This window comes from Epargyreus clarus, unplaced genomic scaffold (genome assembly GCF_041222505.1).
Source record: "Epargyreus clarus isolate Ecla_fem2 unplaced genomic scaffold, WU_Ecla_fem_2.2 ptg000031l, whole genome shotgun sequence".
In the NCBI taxonomy this organism is placed as follows: Eukaryota; Metazoa; Arthropoda; class Insecta; order Lepidoptera; family Hesperiidae; genus Epargyreus; species Epargyreus clarus.
In genome coordinates, this window is record NW_027332236.1 from 1,461,784 (window position 1) to 1,485,564 (window position 23,781).

General features: G+C 37.7%; 1 protein-coding gene across 1 annotated transcript in view; it reads right to left on the reverse strand.

Annotated features, from left to right (window-relative positions):
* Positions 1–23,781, reverse strand: part of Mitf (transcription factor Mitf) — a 194,408-nt gene that overhangs the window by 8,771 nt on the left and 161,856 nt on the right. Inside the window, exons 2-10 of the mRNA XM_073089729.1 lie at positions 9,835–9,934; positions 7,994–8,101; positions 7,367–7,468; positions 5,712–5,831; positions 5,090–5,261; positions 3,717–3,958; positions 1,690–1,821; positions 738–852; positions 276–400 (exon numbers count right to left, since the gene is read on the reverse strand). Coding sequence (XP_072945830.1) covers positions 276–400; positions 738–852; positions 1,690–1,821; positions 3,717–3,958; positions 5,090–5,261; positions 5,712–5,831; positions 7,367–7,468; positions 7,994–8,101; positions 9,835–9,934 — 1,216 coding nt within the window. The remainder of the gene's footprint in view (positions 1–275; positions 401–737; positions 853–1,689; positions 1,822–3,716; positions 3,959–5,089; positions 5,262–5,711; positions 5,832–7,366; positions 7,469–7,993; positions 8,102–9,834; positions 9,935–23,781) is intronic.

Sequence of the window (23,781 nt, forward strand, 5' to 3'; positions counted from 1 at the left end):
AAGCAATGACGTTGTAATTCCTTAGTTTCCTCCTAGATGTCACTTTAGACAATAAGTATTGTCATCCTAGTCAACCCATACTGTCCCACTGCGGCAAAAAAATCAAAATCACAATCCTAGTATTAAGCACAAACCAACTTCCAGCGTAAGAGGGTTTGCACAGAGTAAGGAAGGTTTAGGCCATAGTCCACCTCGCTGGCCAAATGCGAATTATTTAACTTCACATATACTTTTCGAGACACTTTTTCATAAAAAAAAAAACTGTTTATGTTTACCTTTATATCCTTATGGTTGAAAAGATGATCAGTGACGGGTTCGAGACAGAGGTCCGGCTCCAGGCAGCCCAGTGAGAGACCCTCCTCGCGACTCAGCGGCGAACAGGACCCTAGTTTCAGACCATCTGGAAATAAAATAAAAATAAAAAAGAATAAATAAAAAAATAAAAAATTGGCCAAGTGCAAGTCGAACTCCCACACGGGTTCCGTACCACTAACATTTTTATATTTTTATTATGTACTAGCTGACCCGGCAAACGTTGTGTTGCCATATAAATAAAAAAATGTTAAGGGTGAACAACCCTTATCACTTAGGGGTATGAATAATAGATAGTAGCCGATTCTCAGACCTACTGAATATGCATATAAAATTTGGTGAAAATCGGCAAAGCCGTTTCGGAGGAGTACGGTAACTAACATTGTGACACGAGAATTTTATATATAAGACTTTATACTAGTTACCTAATGCATCTAGTGCTGATAGACACTCCGTGGACGGCATATCCCGGAGGAGGTCTGGAGGAGGCTCTGTGACCTCCATCAGTGGTGCTGGCTCTGTCTTTGGTAGCACCACCTCCTGCAAATAAAAATAAATTAATATTTAAATGTAACAAGTAAATTCACCTTTTTATTTATTTAACCATTTGAGTTAGTGACATGACACAGTGTAGTGTTAGTGAAGTAGCGATAAGTGAACATTATAGAACACACGAACAATGTGTCTACTCCTTTATGTGATAAGACAAAGTGCAGTGTCAGAGGACGCCGCCTTCATTATATGATTATTTAGCAGTTTAAGTTAGCGTAAAATTACTCATTAGTCTTATAGTAGGCTAGATTGTAATTAATATAAAGTACCTTATTATACATTCGGTACTTGATACGTGCAAAAAAAACTTTTTATTAAATGGCCAAATAAAAAACCAAAAGGCCAAAAGCTAAAGAGCCAATTATGGTTAAACAATAAACTGCATAATTCAATTCCGGTGCTAGAACCGTAGAATATACTGTAGAACCCAATGTGATTCGACTATGACAGGACCACACCTGAGAAAGGACAAAGGATAGTTTTTATCCCGGAAATCCCACGGGACCTAGGGATGGCGATCTAAGATCAATTAATCGGAGAATAGATCTTTTGGATTAAAAAGTCGATTATTTTAATCGTTATTAGTAAGGATTGAATCGTAAACTATGCATTTGATCAAGTGATGATCTTTACCAAAGTTGTTATCTATGAGCCCGCGAAGGATTCAGAGTTGGTACGACCAATTTTCGCCAGATGGCGTCACTGTCATTCCAATGAAGGTACGAATTTTCAGTTTTATGTATGTTAGTATGTCATATACATAATTTTCTTTTAAACGCGGGCGAAGCCGCGGGAAAAAACTAGTAATAAATAAATCACTCATACCGGTTGTGTCCTAGCGGGTGAGTTGTAAGACTCCGAGGGTGCAGTCTCCACCCCCGAGTCGTCCGCGTGCGGCGAGGCCCAGCCCTCGCCCGACAGCGGCAACCCATGCAGTCGCGCTAGTCTCTCTAGCTCCTGAAACATATTTTATTTTTTATTAATGGTAATTATAATATTTATAGACCTTAAGTATAGGGACACTCTCCCTTATATGTGTGAAGGGTGTGGCCCTTCAAACCGGAACACAGCAGCGCCTAACACTGCTGTTATTAGGTAGAAATAGGTGTGGCGGTGGTGCCGCCGGAGTCCACAAAGGGTTCTACCACCTTCAAACAACAAAAGTATCGATACTTCGAAGTATTGATACTTTTTTCGTATCCCTACTTATGTAATACCGATGGTCTTGAAGACAGATTTTCAATAATCGGTCTGCGGCAAATTACTGGATAGATTGATTATGAACAAGCCGGAGTCGAACCACAAAAGTTCTATCACCATAATTATTAGATAAATAGGTAGATTTTTAATAACACACGTTATCCTGCTACCCCTTTCTTCTGACTGTATCCAATCCATTCACCTCGTCCCGGAGACACTTGATATAGTCCACACTACTCTTCAACACTGTATCCTAACAGCTCACCTGTATCCTCATCATGAGCTTGCGATTGTGCAGCTCGATCTGTTTCCTGCGCTGTTCGCTCTGCTTCAGCCGGTTCACCTCGTAGGAGACACTTGATATAGTCCACACTACTCTTCAACACTGTATCCTAACAGCTCACCTGTATCCTCAACATGAGCTTGCGATTGTGCAGCTCGATCTGTTTCCTGCGCTGTTCGCTCTGCTTCAGCCGGTTCACCTCGTAGGAGACACTTGATATAGTCCACACTACTCTTCAACACTGTATCCTAACAGCTCACCTGTATCCTCAACATGAGCTTGCGATTGTGCAGCTCGATCTGTTTCCTGCGCTGTTCGCTCTGCTTCAGCCGGTTCACCTCGTAGGAAACACTTGATATAGTCCACACTACTCTTCAACACTGTATCCTAACAGCTCACCTGTATCCTCAACATGAGCTTGCGATTGTGCAGCTCGATCTGTTTCCTGCGCTGTTCGCTCTGCTTCAGCCGGTTCACCTCGTAGGAGACACTTGATATAGTCCACACTACTCTTCAACACTGTATCCTAACAGCTCACCTGTATCCTCAACATGAGCTTGCGATTGTGCAGCTCGATCTGTTTCCTGCGCTGTTCGCTCTGCTTCAGCCGGTTCACCTCGTAGGAGACACTTGATATAGTCCACACTATAAACTTAACACTGTATCCTAACAGCTCACCTGTATCCTCAACATGAGCTTGCGATTGTGCAGCTCGATCTGTTTCCTGCGCTGTTCGCTCTGCTTCAGCCGGTTCACCTCGTAGGAGACACTTGATATAGTCCACACTATAAACTTAACACTGTATCCTAACAGCTCACCTGTATCCTCAACATGAGCTTCCGATTGTGCAGCTCGACCTGTTTCTTGCGCTGTTCGCTCTGCTTCAGCCGGTTCACCTCGTAGGAGACACTTGATATAGTCCACACTACTCTTCAACACTGTATCCTAACAGCTCACCTGTATCCTCAACATGAGCTTGCGATTGTGCAGCTCGATCTGTTTCCTGCGCTGTTCGCTCTGCTTCAGCCGGTTCACCTCGTAGGAGACACTTGATATAGTCCACACTACTCTTCAACACTGTATCCTAACAGCTCACCTGTATCCTCAACATGAGCTTGCGATTGTGCAGCTCGATCTGTTTCCTGCGTTGTTCGCTCTGCTTCAGCCGGCTCACCTCGTAGGAGACACTTGATATAGTCCACGCTACTCTTCAACACTGTATCCTAACAACAGCTCACCTGTATCCTCAACATGAGCTTGCGATTGTGCAGCTCAATCTGTTTCCTGCGCTGTTCGCTCTGCTTCAACCGGTTCACTTCGTCACGGAGACATTTGATATAATCCACACTGTATCCTAACAACAGCTCACCTGTATCCTCAACATGAGCTTGCGATTGTGCAGTTCGATCTGTTTCCTGCGCTGTTCGCTCTGCTTCAGCCGGTTCACTTCGTCTCGGAGACACTTGATATAGTCGACGCTACTCTTCAATATGGTGCCCTTGTTCGGCCTGACGTCACGGATGACTTCGTAGAACGGGTCGTTGGTCTTCGGGAGTAGAGTCCCGAGTTCCTTGATGCGGTCGTTTATGTTGAAGCGACGGCGGCGTTCGACTGGAAACAAGAAAATAATGTAAGGATTTTTATTTTGAAGTAATTAAAAAAAGAAAAATTGATAATTGAGGTAATTGTAACACATCTTTATATATATATTTTTTATGTGCGTGTGTATGTCACTGAACTCCTCCTAAACGACTGGACTGATTTTGAAGAAATTTGTTGTGTGTGTTCAAGGGGACTTGAGAATGGTCCACGGACTAAATTCACAATTTAGTCCGTGGTAAGAGGTTTTTTAATGAATTTTTAATTCGTAAGTAGTTGTTGATTTTGGAATGTTTCACATTGGATTCGACAGACTTCGCTACCATCGCAGTTTCAAATATTCTATCTATTTTTCAAACCCGTAAGTGATAAGGGTTGTTCACCCTTAACATTTTCTTTATTTATATGGCAACACAACTTTTGCCGGGTCAGCTAGTACAGTAAAATATTTTTTAAATAATATTTCAAGCAAACGGGTATGAAGCATCTGGATGATAAGTAGCTACTTAAATGCCGCTCATGCACATCTGTTCGAAACCCCAGATAAGATAAGTCCTATCTAGGGTTGGATACACCTGCGTTGCTACCTCTGAGGACTAAGTCGTAATGTCTCAGATAAGTATGTTCTCCTTACTGCTCTTCAAAGCGGATCACTTAACACTCGACAACAACAGGGGCCCCACAATACTCACTGTTGTTGTCGAGTGGTTGTTGTCATGTTGTGGTTGTCCTTCTGGCGGTCCTTGGCCAGGGCGTGCATGTCCGCGGTGAGCGGTGGACAGTCACCGCCACTGAGGACAGGGGCCCCGCAATACTCACTCATGTTGTGGTTGTCCTTCTTCTAGCGGTCCTTGGCCAGCGCGTGCATGTCCGCGGTGAGCGGTGGACAGTCACCGCCACTGAGGACAGGGGCCCCCCAATACTCACTCATGTTGTGGTTGTCCTTCTTCTAGCGGTCCTTGGCCAGCGCGTGCATGTCCGCGGTGAGCGGTGGACAGTCACCGCCACTGAGGACAGGGGCCCCGCAATACTCACTCATGTTGTGGTTGTCCTTCTTCTGGCGGTCCTTGGCCAGCGCGTGCATGTCCGCGGTGAGCGGTGGACAGTCACCACCACTGAGGACAGGGGCCCCGCAATACTCACTCATGTTGTGGTTGTCCTTCTTCTGGCGGTCCTTGGCCAGCGCGTGCATGTCGGCATCGGTGAGTAGCGCACAGTCTCCGGCCACTGAGGACGCGGTGGACGGCGGCTCGGATGACGACAGGGGCCCTGCTCCGCTGTCTAGTGACAAAATGTCTTCTAGGAACTCGTCGGCCTGGAATGAGGGAAAAGGGGAAATTGGTTATAATTGTTAGATATATTTTTTGACATTTGAAAGAGAATGTTGGTCCAAAATCTATATTAAAATATAATTGAGTTAAGTATATGCTATTTTATAAATAAAAGCTTATAAAAACGTTAACAAATTAAGAGTGAAACTCTTACACAGAGGGTTCTGTTCTACCATTCTTTTTATTTTTAGTATTTTTTATTACAGCAATTATAAATTCTATAGTTTATTTAGTTCAATTTGAAAAAAAATAAAATAAAAAAGTCTTTAACCATAAATTTTTAAGTGATATAGTCCTGTGACAGACGGACAGCACACATTATATCTCTTCTTTTTCTTTATTTTTTAAACTTTCCTGTATTGCAGTTTTTAGCAATGGCCATAACATTTATTAAAGTACATTATTAGTAAGTTACTTAAGAGAACAAAACTTACCTCCTCATTTCCCGCGGAACCCATCCCGGGACTGAGCAGGCTGGATGTGGAGGCGCGGTCCGGGGAAGCGGCGCCGAGTTCCGGCGCCGACTGCACTGGAGCTCCCCGCCCCGCCGCCACCTGGAGGACATTGTCTTTTGTAGTGTGGTACCAAGTGGGCTATAGGGCCCATTTCTTAAGGTTCGTTTATTTACAGACATTTAACATGTCATACAAAATTACATTCTTCTATATTACAAGGTTTTGTTTTCATCATCAATTCTCCCATATTCACCTTAAATCTACCATTATTATTATTGTCTTGCAACGAGGTTATTGGTTACTACTGTCGCTTACTTCAGAATGATATTGTAATGCAATTGCGATTTTTAGGTAAGGAAACCCTACATGGGTTCCTCTCAGCTGGGGGGATAATGGAGAGGATATCCCGGACTCCTACCTAAAACTTCACGGTGTTCCTCTGGACGCCTATTACGGTCGGGACTGTGGGTTTTTTTTTCTTTTTTTACTCGTTTGTGTTGCTATATTATGTATCTTAAGTTTTCGATTTACCCATATCCCACTATTTTGTAATTAATTAAGATTTTTCGTCGTCGTCGTAGATTTTTAGGCGTGTGTGTGTACAATGCATTACGTAATAAAGTTATTTATTTCTTTCTTTCTTTCTTTAAAAGCATTTATCGACGGACTCGACGGCCGCATCGAGGCCCATTTCTTTTTGATGGAGCTGGGGCTAGTCCATCCTGTTGTGCGAACGGACACATCGCGCGCGCGTCTTCGAGGGTTATAACATAACCTAACCTAACCTAAACCATATGTAATGATTCGGAAGATTTTCTTCATACGATATAAAGTATTCTCGTATATAAAGCAAGTGATAATAATTTACTATACGACCATAACTTATGTACTCGTACCTTAAAATTGAATCTCAGACCACCGCAAAAAGTGGAAATCCCATAACATATAGAAATAACATTATTATCGCAGTATTAGTAAATCTAAATCGTCAATCACGTGATAATACAAATCTAAGACCGTTAGATCGATCGTTTTACGACAATTTAATCCAGATTAGTTATCGTTAAGGAATTCTACAATTATTTGATTTAAATGTGATTTTACAAATCCGATGTGACATAACTATCTTTGTTTTAATTTATGAGTGTAATTTATAAATAGTAACTTAAGCAATATTGGTAACAATTTTAGGGTGCTCATACTCATATTAATATCAGGCATAAGTTTACCACCTACTATGCATGAGTTAACGTAGCTGCCTATCGATCGAGGGGTCTGAAGTTAAAATCCCAGACACGCGCCTTTTATTTTTCAAAGTTAGGTGCGATTTAGAAATTAATTATCATTTGCTTAAACGGTGAAGGAAAATTATGTGTGAAAACCCGCCTGAGAAATCGAAAAAAAAACGCTCTAAACGCTGTATATCTACCAATTTGGAAGATATACAGCGTTTGGAAGATATAAATCTTGGCCTGTGAAATATGGACTACATCCCTCACTCCGAGAGGAGACTCGTACCCAGCAGTGGGACAGTGATTGCTTGACGACACACGATTCCTTCAACATCCAGAAAGTACCAACACACGGCAAACTACACGACTAATCGTATCAAACTACATCAGGGTCAGTCTTACCTGCGGTTGAGGAGTGAATGATTCACTGAGGTACTGGCGGACTTGGCTCTTCTGCTTCTGGATCACGTGATACCTGGTGGGGTTCTCCAGAACTGTTCGCACCTGGAACAATAACATACAATGTTAAACGGAAAATCGCATAAATCCAACGATGTATGTTAGCGATTTTGGATTACAATAATGGGTTTAGTTCTAGGGGGTCGCCAGGCGGCAGTTGATGTATGGAAGGGTGGTTTTTGCATTTCTAAGAGATATAACGAGATAAACGTATTGATCAAAATATCCTGGACTCTATAAAATATTTTGCTGTACGTCAAAATATGCACAAAGCTGGCTGCTATATTCTGGTTTGAAGGGTAATAAAGCAGCTACACCTGATATATACCCATATAGATACAATGTGACTATATGAGGCTTGCATACATATATTCAAGCACAGTAGCCACTAAACAGTAGATTAGCTGAAAGTTCCATTACTTCTTCTATTTCAACGGTACCAGAAATATTCATTGGCCATAAAAAGGCTAAATCATCGATCAAATGTTGATCGAAGGGCTAAACCAATAAAACTTTCACTTTTTGCACCCATTACAAGACTGGACGAAAGAGATAAATCTAAGTACTCACTTGTAACACCTGTGGCGGCAGTTCCACGTGTGGCGTGATCCTGGGCACCTCCGCAGGACTTGACTTCTTCTTCTCTTCTCCATCTTTGGACTGGCCTGCTTGCTGTGCCTGCAAATTCAAATTTTCATGATATACTTTCTATGTGTACAGCAAAAACCTACGATTTCATATATGCCAGTAGATGGCGTTGTCCGGTTTTCAATACAAAATCTATGGATGTTTTCGACCGTATCCGTTTCTGTATTGTAACGGTGTTTTGCGCTGCTATGTTCCGGTTTGAAGTATGTGGTAAGAAAGACATATATTTCCGAGGCGCTCCAACATAGTCCTCAGGGGTAGCAACACATCCGTGGCCAACTTCAGATAGGACTCTAATGTAATCTGGGGTTAATTACAGATGGGCGGCAGTAGCCCCTTAATTAAAGGAAAAAACAATTTAGGTGCATAAGCACCAATCGTATTTTGTCTATTTTTAGTATTCTCTACAGTAGCACTACCATGAGTTTACAAAAGTATTACTCGCTAGCGACTGTGTAAAATAAATGTATGAAAAATTGTACAGCGCCTCTGGTGGTTACTCGTAGAATTAAAATCCGTAGTGTGAGCCACTACGTAACTCGATACGTAAAAAACCTATCGAAATCAAATCGCTAGCGAATGTCATTGCCATACAAATTCGGTCCCATGAGTCATTAATTTGACAGACGTTGTCAAGAAATACCGTAACGATAGTAGTTATGTTATTCACTAGCAAAATGACAATAGTTTTCTATTTACAATTTCTATAGTGGCGTTTCTATGCCAACTCATGGTAGTGCTACAGGCTAATGACGCAGTTAACTACACGAATGTATATGAGATTTGAACTCAAAGACTTTAGCGGCAAGAAAGAGACTACTTTATCTAAGTTTCCAAAATTTAAGTTTTTTTGCAAAAAATCAAAAATGAGTCCACATGAACGCAATCACTTCACTATAAATAAACACGTTTAGTACACAGTCTTACAGGATTACGCGATAAGGCGTATTATCTAAGAATTTGAATCGATCAATCATATAATTAGGTTACGTTCACTTTTTACGATGTTTACTATGTTGTATATTATTTTTGGAATGTAGCTATAGAGACATTTTTGAAAATATATTTCTATATGAATTAAAAAAGGTGAGAGTGGAACTTTTAAGGCTGCATCGTCAGGAGAAATCGACATCGAAATTTTTTTTTATTGATGTGAAACATCTATAGCCGCACGTAAAACCGATTTCTGGCGTGGCGACGCATGCCGTGCACGCTATACGATGGTATATATATACAGTCTATATGCAGTAGTGTGTACGGTGTGGCGACACGTCGCCATGCGCAAAAATCGTAATATTTTATTTTATCATTATGACATATTTAGTTCCTATCACAATATGTTCTTTTCTGCATATTACTTTTACAAAATAATGTCGATGTTTCACATCTGCCAGGCGTCCCGTGACGGCTCACATTGTTTTTTTTAATACATGCTTTGGTTTTGATGTTTTAATATTAGTAACTTTGACATAGCACATATTTTTTTACGTATAACTTTTAACACAAATACACACAAAATGGTAGATGGTAGAGCACTTATTCGTGGTTTGATTGCAACTGCACTGCCGCCTCACCTGTTTTCTGCTTTATACCAGTGTCAGGACCTGCTGTGGTCTGGTTTGATGGAAATGTGATACGTTCTATGATACATTCCAGCTTAGTTCCAGGGATATCCTTGCACGTTTTCTATGGGTGGCTGTGACTAGTAAAGTGTACTAGGTAAAGTGTTTAGTAATGTATTATGTAATATTTGGTCATATCACCTGTGATTCTCTGCGCAGCTGTTCCTGGGCATGCTCTCGCATCAACTGCTGCTTCAGTTGGGTGCGAGACGTCGGCGTGAGCGTCTTAAATGTGGGCGGGCTGCAACAAGAGAAATGGTTTGTTAGTTTTACTTCGATAAACATTTGTATGAATGATTTAGGTTAGGTTAGGTTAGGTTAGGTTAGGTTAGGTTAGGTTAGTCGTAGTTGCATGAACAAGTAACAGGAAGTATAAACATCGAGATCTAGACTAGAAATCTTTTATCGTTTAGATATCCAGGCTAGAGACTGCAAGGCACACCCATGTGGAAATATGATCTGGGGTTGATTACTGATGATCATAGACGAAATCAGCCACTTACTATTAGGTGGACTGCATGCTCGTCTGCTACTAATATATTATACACATTGTCAGATACCACAGTTATGAAGACAGCTACAGTTGTCCGCAATGGCACATAAAAAGATATAGCCTAGCCTAGAAATAACTATTGAGAGAATCTTTTTATAATAAATGTACCTAATTTATTATACCATATTATATCCATGTAGTTACATATGGTAAATCAGTTTTCAATCCATGGCATACAAGTTTCAATCAGTACCATCCGAGACAATTGCAATTGATTGCGAATCATGGTGTGAATTAATACAACTATGCGGTGACACAGTTTAACAAATTGGGACTCAAAAATATGATAGAGACAAGATATCGAATTATTTTTAGTTGCATATACATAAATAAGTAATAAATAATCCTTTCTACACTCATAACTCATAGCTATTTTACTAGGTAATTACTAATTATTGTAAAAACAAAAATACGGCTGCCTAAAAATTGCCTAAAATAATCAAAAAAGGTAGTTAACTAGTAATGTATGTCACATACACTTCCATTAAGAGGTATCCAACGACACTACATAATTCGCTGCTTTGAAAGAATAACGGCACAACTCAAAATTCATTTTTCTGTTAAAGATTCTATTTCGCGGTGTAAGAGTCAGATGAACGTATCTACATTTTGTCAATTTTACAGGAGAGCAAAAATAGTGTGAAAATTCGCCACTTCAAACTTTACCAGATCTAATGATCTGGTTAAGTTTGAAGTGGCGTAAGTGGGCAATTTGACAATTTTTTTTCAACTATATTATCTCTATCAATATAGAGATAATATACACTAGTTGAAAAAAAATTTAATATAGCGTAACGTCGTTTTGCCATTTCATAAAAGACTACATTGTGGACCGTTTTGTGAAAAAGAAACCAATTTTTGATTTTTTGTACATACGTTCATCTGACTCTTACACCGCGATTTAATCCCAAATATTTCCTATTTGAATGTGCCCTAACAGTAGGTACTGTGATTATATACAAAACTACTTATAATTGTATTTATTATTATTTTAATTCTCATTTAAATAAAAGATTTCGAAACAAAAACATTGTTTAATTTTAAACTGGCTCTCCTAAAAAAATGCCGTTTTTACTTGTGCCATTATACTCATGTTAAAATCCGGCAAGCCGTTTTAAATTTCTGTACAATAATTGAAATAATTGGTATTGTATGCGTATTTTGAGTCTCTCATTAAAAAAAAATGTTACTTTAAAACTTCCCTGCTGCAAAATTTATTAGCAAATAAAATTTTAAATCAAATAAGAGATATAAAACACAAATTGTGTAGCAGTATAAAAAATAACAAAAGAACTGAAAGTGGGTCACAGTCAGAGTACGCCCTTACGACAAATGACATTAATAACAGTTACTTGTGACATTATTATTTTGCCGCCTTTTTTGAATTTGTTTACACGTTTTTACGATAGCCTTAATCCTGTACCTTGGAGGTAAGGCTGGCACATTCTTTCAAATATAAAAAGGTGGAAATATAACAAAAAATATAAGAAAGAAAAGGTAGAGTAGGTACCACCGTCACACGTGTTTTTAGTATGAAGTAGTTCTGCGTTTTGGTGGAATGGTGTGGCCTGCTGACTTATATATAAGGCGACCTCCTTAGTCCTCAAAAGAGATTCTTATACACAATCGTAGATGAAGCAGCGATAGTCTAGTGGTTAAGAAACTCGATCTCTTGATCCAGAGATCCAGGTTCAAATCCCAGGCACATTTCATTTTTCAAAGTTATGTGCGTATTATACATAAATTATCATTAGCTTAAACGGTGAAGAAAAAATCGTCAGGAAACCTGCATTTTAAGGAATCTTAAAAAAATGTGTTTTCAAAGGTATGATCAATACGCACTTGGCCAGCGCGGTGGACTATGGCCTAATCCTTCTCATTCTGAGAGGAGACCCGTGACCAGCAATGTGACAGTAATGGGTTGATGACAGTAGACGTCATACTTCACATAAAACAAACGTAATTAAAATTAAATCTGTTTTAAGTAGCAACCCTACCTAGACACTAACCCTTATTCAATGGTAATAAGAGTGCAATTAGCGTTTAGTATGCGCTTGCGTGGTTATTGGCGGAATTGGCGGTCAAGGCCCACCGACCGCGTTGTTTGCGTGTGTTTGTTAGTGTTAATATTGTTAACTTCAGATGTGTGGTGGGGCGACGATGGGTCTTGGTTATGTTCGGATATTCCCATTATAGAAGGTATAGACGAGGTAAATTTTAAAGTTGGTTTAAATTTTAATTTTTATCATTGACGACGTTCGATTATTACTGATGATAGTAGAAGCGTATTTGGCTGACCTACATAAGAGGTGACCATCTTTTTCCCAGGACTGACATTGTATCCGTGATCGGCTTTGATTTAAACTTGGTAATGCAGTTAGTAATGGATGGTTAAAGTTGACAGAGATTACTTACCCTGTGATGGACTGTAATACTAGTTTACTATTCTATTCATATTAATTATACATAGTTTAAAAACTAAAAACCACGCTAAAATCACACAAGGAAAATTACATAGATACATATGTATGTACCTACATACATACAATCAAAGCTAATAAAAGCGTTGTAAAAATCATTTAAATGAATCAGTCCTTAAAATTCGCCAACTAGATATAATTCGGCTTGAAATATTTTGGTCTATATCTTAAGTTATTAGAACTTGAACTTGTGGTTCGACTTCGGTGGCACAAACACACCTATTTTTGACTAATAATAGTATAAGGCGCAGCCTTGTTTTGGTTAAAGGGTAAAGGAAACACACTTTTACGTGGCTCTAGCTTTCTCAAAGGTAGCGGCGCATCTTACGTAGGAATCTAATCTTATTTCAGGTTGACTACGGATTTCCATGGATGGTAGTAGCCACTTACCAGGCGAATTGCAACCCATGCATTACAAAGAATACAAAATATCCAACATTTTCCCACAAAATCATGGCATCCCTATACAAGCGACATGGGCTTATTGCATAATGAAGAACGCCACTTCAAACAAGTTCGCGCATCTTGTACTTTCCCGTTTGTATTGCACCGACTTTATTGTATGTATTGTTGCTTTTTATTTATGAACACTTCTTGGGTATTTACACTGTTATAAAATATTTTATGGTAAGTCGCATTTGTTATTATTTTTGAACCGGTACAGACGACCCGTGTAAGATCAAAAATCAATTCTTTGTGACACCATACGGGGCATCATCGTCTTCAATGGATGACATCGCTACAGAACTGAACACCGTACTGTACACCGGAACGTCCCATACACGCTACCGACGTGCGCTTGATCCACATACCTTGTTTTGTACCCAATAGATCCCGCATGTGTACGTATTTAGTATGGTTAAACATCGGGTTAAAGGAGGTGGATTCAACTCACATTGATGAAATGTCAATTAGTCCGAAAGTAACATTTATAGACATCGGATGTCAAATGACATAATAAATATGCCGAATTGCGCGATAATAAATTGTACAAATTCCACAAGAAATTGTTGCCGCGTTAAAACTATTTCCTTTTATGGGTATGTATTTTTTTTCTTAAAATATGTATGATTTATTTTATAATCAATTATTAAAAAATGTTGTGGTTTTACATTAGATATTAGTGTGTGGGTTATTTTTTTATTTAATAAGTTTTGTACACAAAAAAAATAAGATAACAATACAGAAGAGATAGAAATGAAGTACAAAGGATTAAAAGTTAATCTGTACAAGTAAACTGCAAACCTGCGCAGGTAAACTGTCCGGACTCTGTAGCACTACTATGAGTTGGCATAGAAACGCCACTATAGAAATTGTAAATAGAAAACTATTGTCATTTTGCTAGTGAATAACATAACTACTATCGTTACGGTATTTCTTGACAACGTCTGTCAAATTAATGACTTATGGGACCGAATTTGTATGGCAATAGATCATAATGACATTCGCTAGCGATTTGATTTCGATAGGTTTTTTACGTTACGAGTGGCTCACACTACGGAATTTAGTTCTACGAGTAACCACCAGAGGCGCTGTACAATTTTTCATACATTTATTTTACGCAGTCGCTAGCGAGTAATACTTTTGTAAACTCATGGTAGTGCTACTGATGTAAGCCATACCGTAGCGTGTATGGCTTACAATCAAGGAGTTCACGCATCTTGTACTTTCCCGTTTGTATTGCACCGACTTTATTGTAGGTTGTTTTGTTTTTATTTATGAACACTTCTTACTTTGTTTTATTTATGGACACTTCTTGGGTATTCATATTTATGTGTTATAAAAGTCACTTTTTCATAAGCGAGTATAAATCATTGGGTAATAGTTAAATTAAAATCGGTCAAATAATTTCGCTTATGAGTAAAGATATCTACAATTTAGTTTTATTAACGATTTGGTTTTGCATGTGCATAAAGAATACTGCTATAAAAATGTTGCAAAAACTGTTGTTGAAAAGGATAGAGAGAAGGCAATTTTTTTTAGAACTACTAGAAACTAGAAAGTTACTAACGCTATTAAAAACAAAATACCTAAATAAAATCATTAAGATAAAAAATAAAACGACGTCCCCATGCAAATGGTAAAACGCTAAATGTAAATAAATTGCTAAGAATCGCGTGCGATTTTAGCGTTAGATAATATTTACACGCTAATTAGGTAAACACAAAATTACACCATACCTCAATAATCCAACACTAAGCTTCTACTTACAAGATAAATTAAAAACAATTTGTTTTTCGCTTCTGTAATGTATTACATAAAATAACTACATTATCATGACAATAATACATACAAATGACAAAGATATCATCAACATCTAATCCTAGACCAATATTATCTATATCTAACCTTCGAGTATTGTTATGGGACTTATCAATGATAAATGGGTGAGATGTGTGGTCGATTCGACAACATAAAAACTGTACAGAACTAAAAATACAAAATATGTTTGTATGGACATTTATACGTCAGTTGTACTACTTTGAAAGAAAGAAGAAAGAAAGAAAATACTTTATTCAGGAATATTGCAACACACAGTACAATTGCAAATAGACAAAATAAATAAACAATATGCACGGTTATAAAACTAGTTAATAATAAAAAAGACAGTCAATTTCGAAAATATAAGACAGTCAAATAAAAATATTGACTGTTTATCGAATCTGTTATATCGAAAATATTGACTTTGGTGGTTTAACCCTTTGTGGTTCGACACCGGAAGCACTACCACCCGCCACACACAACTGTTTCTGCCTAAAAACCACAAAGTTAATTAAGGTAACAAACAGCTTGCAGTCCATCTGATGGTGAGTGGCTACTTGGATTTAAGTGTTATCTGAAATCAGCCACAAATTCGTTGCTTCCCTTGAGGGCTAAACATGCCCCGTATCTCTTCCTTACTACACTTGCAGAAATTACACTGATAATTATCCTAATTTAAAAAATACCGAATAAAAAAATAAATAAAGCAACGAAAAAATAAAAGTCTTATATCAAAGTTACTTATAATAATTGGGTTTAAATAATTTATTTTCTCATAAAGACTTACAGTCACTTACATGACAACAATTATTTAATTCATAGCTAATTAAGTTGGTCGTTCGTTTAATTAATCAGCAGCTGCTACCCTCATTTAATGCATTTTATTACTTACTAACAATTTAATTTAGATAAAAACATATTAACGATACCTATATAATAACTATAATTATGTACATATATACAAAAAAGGGGAATAAAAACAATAATCACTATAAATAAAACAAACCATCTAAAATAGCCGTGTGAGGCATGGTATTACTTACTTAGTTAGTTATTATTACATAATTAGTTTCTATTATACATCTGTAGGACTACCATGAGTTTACAAAAGTATTACTCGCTAGCGACTGCGTAAAATAAATGTATGAAAAATTGTACAGCGCCTCTGGTGGTTACTCGTAGAACTAAAATCCGTAGTGACGTAACTCGATACGTAAAAAACCTATCGAAATCAAATCGCTAGCGAATGTCATTATGATCTATTGCCATACAAATGCGGTCCCATGAGTCATTAATTTGACAGACGTTGTCAAGAAATACCGTAACGATAGTAGTTATGTTATTCACTAGCAAAATGACAATAGTTTTCTATTTACAATTTCTATAGTGGCGTTTCTATGCCAACTCATGGTAATGCTACTGCTTGCTTTATTTTGATAAACGTAAAGTATCACAACACCTAATAAATTCCGCTGGCGTGTACGAAGCCTTAAACTAGAATGATATCCTTGCTTTGTTTGTACACGTGTGAACGAAGACACTTGTTAAGACATCATTATTCCATCGTACAGATGAATTAGCAATTCTTGTAATAAATATTGAACTCCCAACACTTTATGGTTTAGATAAATTCTATTTGTAGTTGTAATAAAGTTAATTATAAATATTATCATTCAATGAATTTTATAATCTTGTTCGAGGTATCGCGTTTCTTTTTATAATATAGGAGTAGCAGACGAGCATGCCACCTGATCGTACGTGGCTACTGCCGCCCATAGACATCTGTAAACAACCCCAGATAGTATTAAATATTCCTACCTGAGGTCGGCCACAGATGCGCCGCTACCCCTGAGGACTAAGCTGGAACGCCTCGGAAAAGCATGTCTTCCTTGCCGCATGCATGAATCCAGAACATAACAGTTCTTAACACTGCTATCATTAGGCCGAAACCAACGGTGTTATTGCCGGAGTCGAACCACAGACGGTTCCTTCAAAGGATACTTTCCTGCCACTAAAACATCACTACTCTCGACAGCTAAACTATCATATCTTTATATACATATTTCTTGTGTGCGTGTGTATGTCACTGAACTCACTCCTAAACGACTGGACTGTTTTTGATGAAATTTGCTGTGTTTATTCAAGGGGACTTGAGAATGGTTTAGATTCACAACTTAGTCCGTGGGAAAAGGCTTTTCAATTAATTTTTAATTCGTAAGTAGTTATAGAATCGGAAACTATGCATTTGATCGAGTGATGATCTTTAGCAAAGTTATTGTCCAACAGCCCACGAGGGTTTGGGAGTTGGTAAGACCAATTTTCGACAGATGGCACCACTGTCATTCCAATGCAGGTACAAATTTTCCGTTTTATGTATGTCATATTAGTTCTTCAAAATGCGGGCGAAGCCGCGGGCACCACTAGTATACTTATATATTTACAACAACAAAGCATCTAATGAGCGACAGTTACAGGTTCCAAATGGCCCGCTTGACCCCTTGCCAAGCGATTTCGTAAACCAATAGGATATTTGGGTCGCATCCGAAAATCGCGAAATGTGAAACATGTGCCGAATAATAATGGGTTGCCGAATTTTGATTAATACGCCTCGTGGCATGCCTTCGGTTCGTGGTAAGACATTGTTGCGATTTGCAATTGAACAAGTTTTGATAGAAAATATAGAGTCGTCATCAACCCATTACTGTCCCACTGCTGGGCACGGGTCTCTTCTCAGAATGAGGATTAGGTCATAGTCCACCGCGCTGGACAAGTGCGTATTGGTAGACTTCACATATCTTTAAGATTTTTTAAATATAAATCTCTCAGGTACCTATGCAGGTTTCCTCACGATATTTTTATTCACCGTTTTAAGCAAATTAATATTAATTTCTAATACGCACATAATTTTGAAGAACCAGAGGTGCGTGCCTGGGATTTAAAACTCTGAGTCCTCGTCCGAGAGGCCGAGTTTCTAAAACATTAGCTGTCACTGCTTTTTTATAGAGAGTAAGAACAGAGCATTGGAAGAAATAAGCTGTGACTATCAGTTTGTTTTTGTGTTTTAAGTATGTATAAATTGTGTGATGTGATGCACAGATACTCCTGAGGACTAAGCTGGAACGCCTCGGAAAAGTATGTCTCCCTTACCTTTAAACCAGAACACAGCAGCGCTTAACGCTGCTGTTATGAGGCAGAAATAGGTGTGAGGGTGGTGCCGCCGAGGTCGAACCGCAAGGGGTTCTACCACCTTCGATTACCACCACTGCATTTTCGCTTGCTATTTCTTTCAAGACGTGCTATCCCAGATATACGACAAAGCTTATGATAATTGCTCTAAAAATGTATCATATAATCCTTACTAATATTATTAATCCGAAAGTAACTCTGTCTGTCTGGTTGTCTGTTCCTAAACGATTGAATTGAACCGATTTTAATGAAATTTTGTAAAAAGATAGTCTGAGATCCGAGAAAGGACATAGAATAGTTTTTATCCCGGAAATCCCACGGGAACTAGGGATGGCGACCTAAAATCGATTAATCGGAGAATCGATATTTTGGACCAAAAAAATCGATTATTTTAATCGATATTAGTAAGGATTGAATCGTAAACTATGCATTTGATCAAGTGATGATCTTTAGCAAAGTTGTTGTCCATGAGCCCACGAAGGTTTCAGAGTTGGTACGACCAATTTTCGCCAGATGGCGCCACTTTCATTCCAATGAAGGTACGAATTTTCAGTTTTATGTATGTTAGTATGTCATATTATTTTCTTTTAAACGCGGGCGAAGCCGCGGGCAAAAACTAGTAATACTATATTTCTTACCAACAATCCCTATTGACGCATGAGGCCTCAAGCTAGCAGTAATGTTTGTAATTTTCATAAGCAAGCATCGTGCCAACCGAGTTAGATGTGGGCAAGGACGTTTATATTTAACGTTATATACTGTGATAAGGCTCGTGTAACACAAAATATTTTTAGATTTTCAAAATTTATCTAAATTCGAAATCTATTTTAAACTGGCTGGCAATGTATAATTTATTTACTACTGGATGAAATATTAAATTTTGTAGAGTTCTTTATATAACTTTACTATTAAATGTGGATTTATAAAAATGCTTTTGAAAAGTCTTATTAGGAGGAAAATAGGGTATGAAAAAAATGTATGTTGAATTGTTTCCCATTTTAGATTGCGGAAGGAAATGTTTCAATTTCATTTCATCTAAATTTTTGGGAGCATGACATAAATTACTCGTATTTTTTTAAGCGATCAAAATTTTGTTTGTATAATAATTTTAGTATATTTAAGTATTCTATCTATTATGTAATTTTGGTAACGTTACCACAAACTTATTTCAAGCAATCACTTAAGAAAGATCTCAAAGGAAGTTTTTTTTTAACTTATAATAGCTTAGTATTAAAATATTTCTTACTCCGTTAAATTGTTACTGAACAATTCTTAGGCACTGCACTGGCGCAAGTACTAAAGTATAGTACTTTCGCAAGCTAAGCATCAGTTGCAAATGTTTCGAAGCTTGTGTTGTCAGACCAGGATAATCATGAGGTCAATTAACCTACCTGCGACTAGGGTCAAATGTTAGCCATAAAAATGGCGTAACGATGCACTGACGACAAATAAACAAGTACTATTTATAGTTATACCATACAAGGAGGAAATGCTGCCATCTAGTGAGCTTTGCGCAAAGTCAGCGAGGTGTGCAATTTGGTGTGCTATAAATACAATTTTTAGAGTTCCGTACGAAAACAGAATAAACGGAACCTCTAGGCTTGTGTCTGTCCATCCATCTGGCACTAGAATTTTTAAAAAATATAGAGAATAAATCTATACTTAAATATTACAGGAAACGTTACATCAATTTATGCTTTCCTCGCTAATGTTTTTATATCGAGCAAGTAGGTAAATGATTCAGACACTAGTGACTTCCTCCTGAGGTGCATATCCCTATACTATTAAAACCCGTAAGCCTTAAAAGGTACAAAAAAACTGCATCAAGTTTACGATGATGATCTTATGATATAAATGTTCACTTTTCCTTATATTTTCAGGTATTTCTAGTATGCTAAGATACAGGTAAAGCTAAGCTAAGGCGTTAAAGGTTTTAAAGATGGTAGAACTCTCTGTGATTCGACTCCGGCGGTACCACCGCCAGACCTATTTCTATCTAATAACAGCAGTGTTAAACGTGTTGTAGTTTGTAGGGTTGGAAGTCATACTTTTTCGAGACGTTCAAGCTTAGTCCTTAGGGCTATCGGTGGGATATTCGGGCTATTCGGGTCTCAGTTACCATCAGGTGGACTGCATACTCGCCTGCTACTTTAATATTATAATTAAATATATTTTGAAAAACTAAAAACACGCTTTTATGATAAAATCAACTAAAAAGGAGAAAATAATTTTCAGTCTACTAATCAATTAAGGAACAGTAAATAGTATAATTGTGAAAAAAGCGTGGGGTGCTCCATTTATCAGTTTCGAAAAGCGCAAAACATTTTAACGACGGTAGTAACTCCGTGTAGGTATAGTCCGCGTAAAACTGCTAGTCCGCTCTGAATATAGAAATGAATCGCGTCGCCATAGCAAATTGTATGACTACACCTGCTTGCAACAACTTCAGAGCGGACTACCAGTTTGGCGGGGACTATACATATATCCACAGACAACAGTACTTTCCATCATAATACAAATACCCGTCTTGACATGCTTCAGTTTATCAGATTAAGGTTGTGCAAGCGATAATCGCCCCCTTTCCTCGTTATCTAGCTGGTAACAGCCTTAAGCCCGACATTCCAACTGTATCAGTTTTATTTTCCTTAATAAACCGCGATTTTTATTGTACTTGCAGAATGGCTCACAGCCCCACACTAGGATTCCGTGTATCGTGGGTGCTATGGACACACAGAGACAAATATACACTCAGTCCCAGAAACCTAAATCCATCATTTAGATATCTGTCTGGCCGGGGAACGAACCTGGGACCCTCTGCACGTCACACTGATGTGCGGACCGCTCCGCCACGTGGTTCGTCTCTATATAAGATAGGTTTATCTATCCCTCGAGAATGGTACTCCTTTTCAGGATAACAAGTACCCTATTTCCTTTGATGAACCCCTGAAAACTTGTAATTTCGTGACTATGAGTTATGTAAAGGTATGTATTATAAAGTTTTATAGTAGGCATTAAATCCGTGGACCTAAGTTGCTCAACAGTGGACAATAAACACTACAGTTGCTTCACAGTGGGCTTTAATGTATACTGTACACATAGATTAGTAAAGATACTTCGCCGCCTTGAAATTGAATGAAGCCACAAACAGCTTATTAGTAAGTTCTTTTTTTGAATTCTTGACAAATAAAAACATTTTTAGAGAACATTTACGAATAAATAACTAATACTGCTTAATTTACATAATAAATAAATAATTATTTCAAATATTTTAGGGACATTTTAGCACGGAGACGTGGCAAAACTTTTTTACGCAACTATTTCAATTCTCAAAACTGGGTACATTTTCTTGTTAGGAGTGAGTAATCTTTACTAATATATGACTAGTATGACTACACATTAAAATAAATTAAAACACCATTAATTTTAAGTTAAACAATACCATCTTGAATATCCATTACGACCGTGCCTGTTGCCAAGTAATTAAACATTTAATTATCCTTTCATTGTATCACTTAGTGTCTTCACTACAAACTACTTAAAATATACTTTATTGCATTCGTTTGTTTAGTAAGAAATGTTAGTTAATCGTGGTTGACGGTAACTCTATGGTGTGGTGATAATGTGGAAGGACAACACGTTATCGTTAGTTACAAATAATACATTCTTAGGATAAAAAATACATACAGCCGAATACAGTATTCCTCGTTTTCGAAGTCGGTTAATTATAAAGACTAAGATTTTCACTGTTCGAATTGTAGCATTTTAGTAAAAGCGAAGAGGACCGTGGAAGGTTGTTTTAAACCCTTTATGGTTCTACTCCGATAGCACCACCTATTTCTGCCTTATAACAGCAGTGTTAAGCGCAGCCATGTCCTGGTGTGCAGGGTGTGGTAAGAGAGACATTTAGTCTGATTCATAATTAGGTGTCCAAAATGTAAACAAAGGTGTTGACCTATCAAGAAAATACATTTCAAATGGTAGTTTCTTATTTTTGTCAATATTAAATGAATACAACAATAATAAAATAATATTCTAAATAAATTAAGATTAATTCACATTTTCTTATATTTATATTATCTCAATTTCGTTCCATACAGTCATAATAATAAAAAACAAGGTTTATGGTAGAAAATTAAAATGTGATAATGGTAACACAATCTGAACCCAAAACATTTCTTGTGCCGTCATTTTTAAGTTTCGTAGCTGATATTATTCATTTTCGTGATTGTAATCGAACTCGAATGTATTATCGTTTTCATAGCGCGTTTGTTAAATTGTGGATAATTGTAAAGTTTTAGTTTTTTTGTTGAGTTTGTTAAAGTTTTTGTTTCTTGTTAATTTTGACAGTGACATTTGTTTGTTTACATTTTGGACACCTAATTATGAATCAGACTATAGTTATCCGAGACGTTCCAACTTAGTCCTCAGCGGTAGTAACACATCTGTGTCCAACCTCTGGTAGAACTGAAGTGTTATCTGGTGTTGCATGTAGATGTCCAAGGGCGGCATTAGACACTTACTATCAGGCCTGCATGTTGCTACTAATATATTAAAAAAAAGACAAAAAATGTTTTTCAAAGAATTTAAATCGCTATCGCGTGTAATAAAGTGCAAATATAAAACAGCACGTAAACAAAATCTTGGGCAATTTCGTGAGCAAATCAAATTTAATTTTATCGCCGTAATCCAAGATTAGCGGGCACTCGACAAACCGGCACCCGATCGTCAGTTAATTTGCCCATTGATAAATTTATTAACGCGAATGATAAGCGTTATCTTTTATTTTTTATCAGTGGTAAACGGAGTTAAGGTTTTAGGAAAAATACTCGTACTTGTTCATAGTGTTTACTACTTTGTTTGTTGTGTTGTCTTTTGAGTTGTAATAATTAATGGCATATGATAGTATTAAGTTAAGATTAAAACTACTTCGCAACAATCCGCTACAAATATGTATGATGGTATATATTTTAAACCATGCAGTATGTACCACCCTCCCTCCCTCAAAGGATGCATGCAGATACAAAAATTAAAAATATACACCACCATACATACCACCACCAACACGTGTTTCGCTCCAAAACGGAGCATCATCAGGGTAAGTTGACTCTACGACGGTTAATCGCTAAGTCATATGATAGTCTTTTGGTTGAAACACGGCCTCCAAATCGAGGGGTCCGCAATTCTACTAGACCCCTGATTTTTGGCAATTATGTGCGTATTCGCAAATAATTATTTATCACTTGCTAAAACGGCGAAGGAAAACATCGTAACGATGCCTAAACGACTGAGAGATCCTTTAGCAAAGCCCCCAGCAAAGCAGTGTTGTCATGTCTTTTTATTTAATATTTTTTACGTGCAATAAGAAAACGGTTGCCTGGAAGACTTCCCTAATTTAATAATAAAAGGTGGTAGAACCCTTTGTGGTTCGACTCCGGCGGCACCACCGCCACACCTATTTCTACCTAATAATAGCAGTGTTAAGCGCTGCTGTGTTCCGTTTTGAAGGGTGTGGTAAGGGAGACATACTTTTCCGAGGCATTCCAGCTTAGTCCTCAGGGGTAGCAGCGCATCTGTGGCCGACCTCAGGTAGGTATATCTAATCCTATC